Below are 2,797 nucleotides of genomic sequence, written 5' to 3' on the forward strand. Positions count from 1 at the left end.
ACCCTCGCGGAGTCGATAAACGAGTCAAAACACAATCCTAGTATGTAGAGCCTCAGTGTTGTCCCGATCGTAAAGACTAATCATGTACAATCACAACCATAGATGCTAGTCTCAATCTTAAGCGACCTTTATCCTTGTTTTAGGCTGATGAATCGGCTAAGAACAAATTTAGAATATATAATGTCTATAAATGAGTTTCAATATCGAATTACGATTCATTTGTATTAAAGTATAATCAAAGACTTTATTTATGCTGATTGCATGAGTATACAGATAAAGTAAAATAAAACCATAAAAAGTTAAATTATATTAAAATAAAGATTTTTTATTATACTTGAGTCAATAAATTCTCTACCTAACCATTGGTTTGCATAACATCTACTCCAACACTGAAAATGGTATAGACTCATGTTCTAAATATGTTCTTCCATTATTGTTTTTCGCCACATCCCATGGACCGAACTTTCCAACAGCTGATACATATTTTACCAGCGTTCATGTTTTATCTGGCCAGGTACTAGTTGTGGGATATGCTGGAGACAACTAGACAAGGATCGATCAAAACCTCAATCAATCAACAAATCAGGTAACCATATCATCAACTACAAGTGGATTCATTACATCATTTACCAAAATATCTTGAACAACAATGCACGTGATCGACTCGATCAATTAACGCACTCCAATATCGTTACGATTAATACATTTACGATCCTGGGGTGAACTTGGTGGCATAAACCCAGGCATTGTTAGCAACAGGGTTGTCAAGGTGATCCAACAGATTCTCCAAGGGACCCTTTCCGGTAATGATAGCCTGGACGAAGAATCCGAACATGGAGAACATAGCTAGCCTTCCATTCTTGATTTCTTTCACCTTCAGCTCTGCAAAGGTCAAGGGGTCATCAGCCAGGCCGAGGGGGTCGAAGTACTGCCCGCCGGGATAGAGGTCGTTGCCTTCTCCGACTCCGTCCAGGCCGTTGATTCTGTAGCCTTCGACTAGCCCCATCAGAACAACTTGGAATCCAAGCACCGCGAGAATGCTTTGCGCATGAACAAGGTTGGGGTTGCCAAGATAGTCCAGCCCGCCAGCGGTGAAGATTTGGGATCCAGCCTTGAACCACACAGGCTCCTTGAATTCAACTTTCAGCCATTTCTGAAGAACTTCAGGTGTGATGCATCCCAGAGCTCCAAGCATAGCCCATCTCCCATGGATAACCTGTGGAATTATTAATGTTCCATCGATTAAAGTTAGCTACAACAACCCACAAACACATTGATGCTTCCCGAAATGTAGGATTGAATGAGAGAAAAAATTACCTCAAGAGCCCTGTTCTTGGCAAAGGCCTCAGGATCAGCGGATAAGCCGGCGGTGTCCCAGCCGTAGTCACCGGGGAATTCTCCGGTAAGGTACGACGGAGTCTGAGCAGAAAAGGGTCCCAGGTACTTGACGCGATCCGGGCCATACCACAAATCATTACCCTGTCAAGAATCACCAGTGATTGCAAGTTATCATTTGGCTTCAGTAGATTAAAGACATCATTTTCTTTTTCTTGATGAATTAATTACCATGGTGTATTTGCCATTGCCCATGGAGACGACATCTCTCAGAGGATTTTCGTTCTTGGTCTGACCCAAGAATGGAGTTGCCCTCACAACCGTGGCAGCGGAGCTGGCGGTGGCAGCCATTGATGCAGTCTCTTACAAGATTTGGTCTTGCTGGATGTCAAATTCTGCCTGTGAGGTGGGAAGATTTTATGATCAACTGTTAGGTGAGAATCATATGGATGTGCGGTGGGGCTTGGATGCACGAAAATTGTGGCTACGCAAATTGCACAATTAAATCTATCAACCAATCAAAAGAGCTCTATAGATTTTAATATCTTCAACTCATATCCTTCTATCCTCAATTTATCTCATATAATAGTGTTATTTATACATTTTTCTCTAACTTTTTTTTACTTCCTTTCTCGTTTCGAAAACATGAATTTGTTCAAAATTCGGCTAAATCGAAAAAATCAAAAATCCAAACAAAAAAATCGAAAACTGAACTTTAAATTTAGATATAAATGTTAAAACCAAATTTTATATACTTTGATTTCAAATTTTATTTATCAAAACCAAACCGATCGAAAAAACTAAAATTTATTTAAATCAGTAATTTTATTTATATTTTTATTTAGATTATGTAAGGTCCAAAATGCGATAGCGTAATCTAACTGTAAGCCAAACTAGGGAAAATGACTAATTAGATGGTTTTAATTGCATATATTAAATATGGTGTGCATGTTTACGTGTTTAAAATGTAGTCTTCTACATGAATACATAGTCTTCTACATGAATGCATAAAAACTGTGTTTTAAAGGTTATTCGAGATGCAATCGAGAACTGAGACTGGGGACTATGGTTCGTCGGAACGGTTGCGGTGTTTGGAAGGACAACCACCGTTCCAGTTCCAATGTTATGTTGCGGAACGGTTGCGGAACGGTCACAAATTTATAAAAAAATGTAAAAATTTCAGAAATTAGTAAAAACTGCACAAATATTACTAGCATTAATAATATTCTATCATAAATACATATGAATAAATTAATTAAATACTTTACTATTTTTAAGTAGATGCTGTCATAATTTTAATTTTATGTTTTGAACTTAGATGATGAAATAATGAATAAATTAGGAAAGTTAAAAACGACACAAAAATATAAAAATGTAAATACTTAAAACAAGCCACGTAAAATATCAAAAAATCGGATAAAAACCGTTCCGTTCCATCGACCCGTTCCGTTCCACCGACATA

The 2,797-nt window shown here is 37.8% G+C and overlaps 1 protein-coding gene across 1 annotated transcript; it reads right to left on the bottom strand.

The window, feature by feature from the left end:
* Positions 1-570: 570 nt before the first annotated feature.
* On the bottom strand, positions 571-1,811 carry LOC142555037 (chlorophyll a-b binding protein 13, chloroplastic). Its single transcript, XM_075665679.1, has 3 exons — positions 1,567-1,811; positions 1,318-1,479; positions 571-1,216 (listed from the first exon to the last, which is right to left on the bottom strand). The coding sequence occupies exons 1-3, from the start codon at positions 1,684-1,686 to the stop codon at positions 707-709; spliced, it is 792 nt and encodes a 263-aa protein (XP_075521794.1). The 5' UTR covers positions 1,687-1,811; the 3' UTR covers positions 571-706.
* Between the last annotated feature and the right edge of the window lie 986 nt (positions 1,812-2,797).

The sequence above is a fragment of the Primulina tabacum genome, chromosome 9 (assembly GCF_025594145.1).
Source record: "Primulina tabacum isolate GXHZ01 chromosome 9, ASM2559414v2, whole genome shotgun sequence".
Taxonomy (NCBI): Eukaryota; Viridiplantae; Streptophyta; class Magnoliopsida; order Lamiales; family Gesneriaceae; genus Primulina; species Primulina tabacum.

What these genes read in the sequence shown, in the direction of transcription:
- LOC142555037 (XM_075665679.1), bottom strand. Translation starts at nt 1,686, where the DNA reads ATGGCTGCCACCGCCAGCTCCGCTGCCACGGTTGTGAGGGCAACTCCA. An exon ending in GCAATGGCAAATACACCATG is followed by an intron (nt 1,480 to 1,566) that starts GTAATTAATTCA and finishes GATTCTTGACAG; the next exon opens with GGTAATGATTTGTGGTATGG. An exon ending in CCAAGAACAGGGCTCTTGAG is followed by an intron (nt 1,217 to 1,317) that starts GTAATTTTTTCT and finishes ATAATTCCACAG; the next exon opens with GTTATCCATGGGAGATGGGC.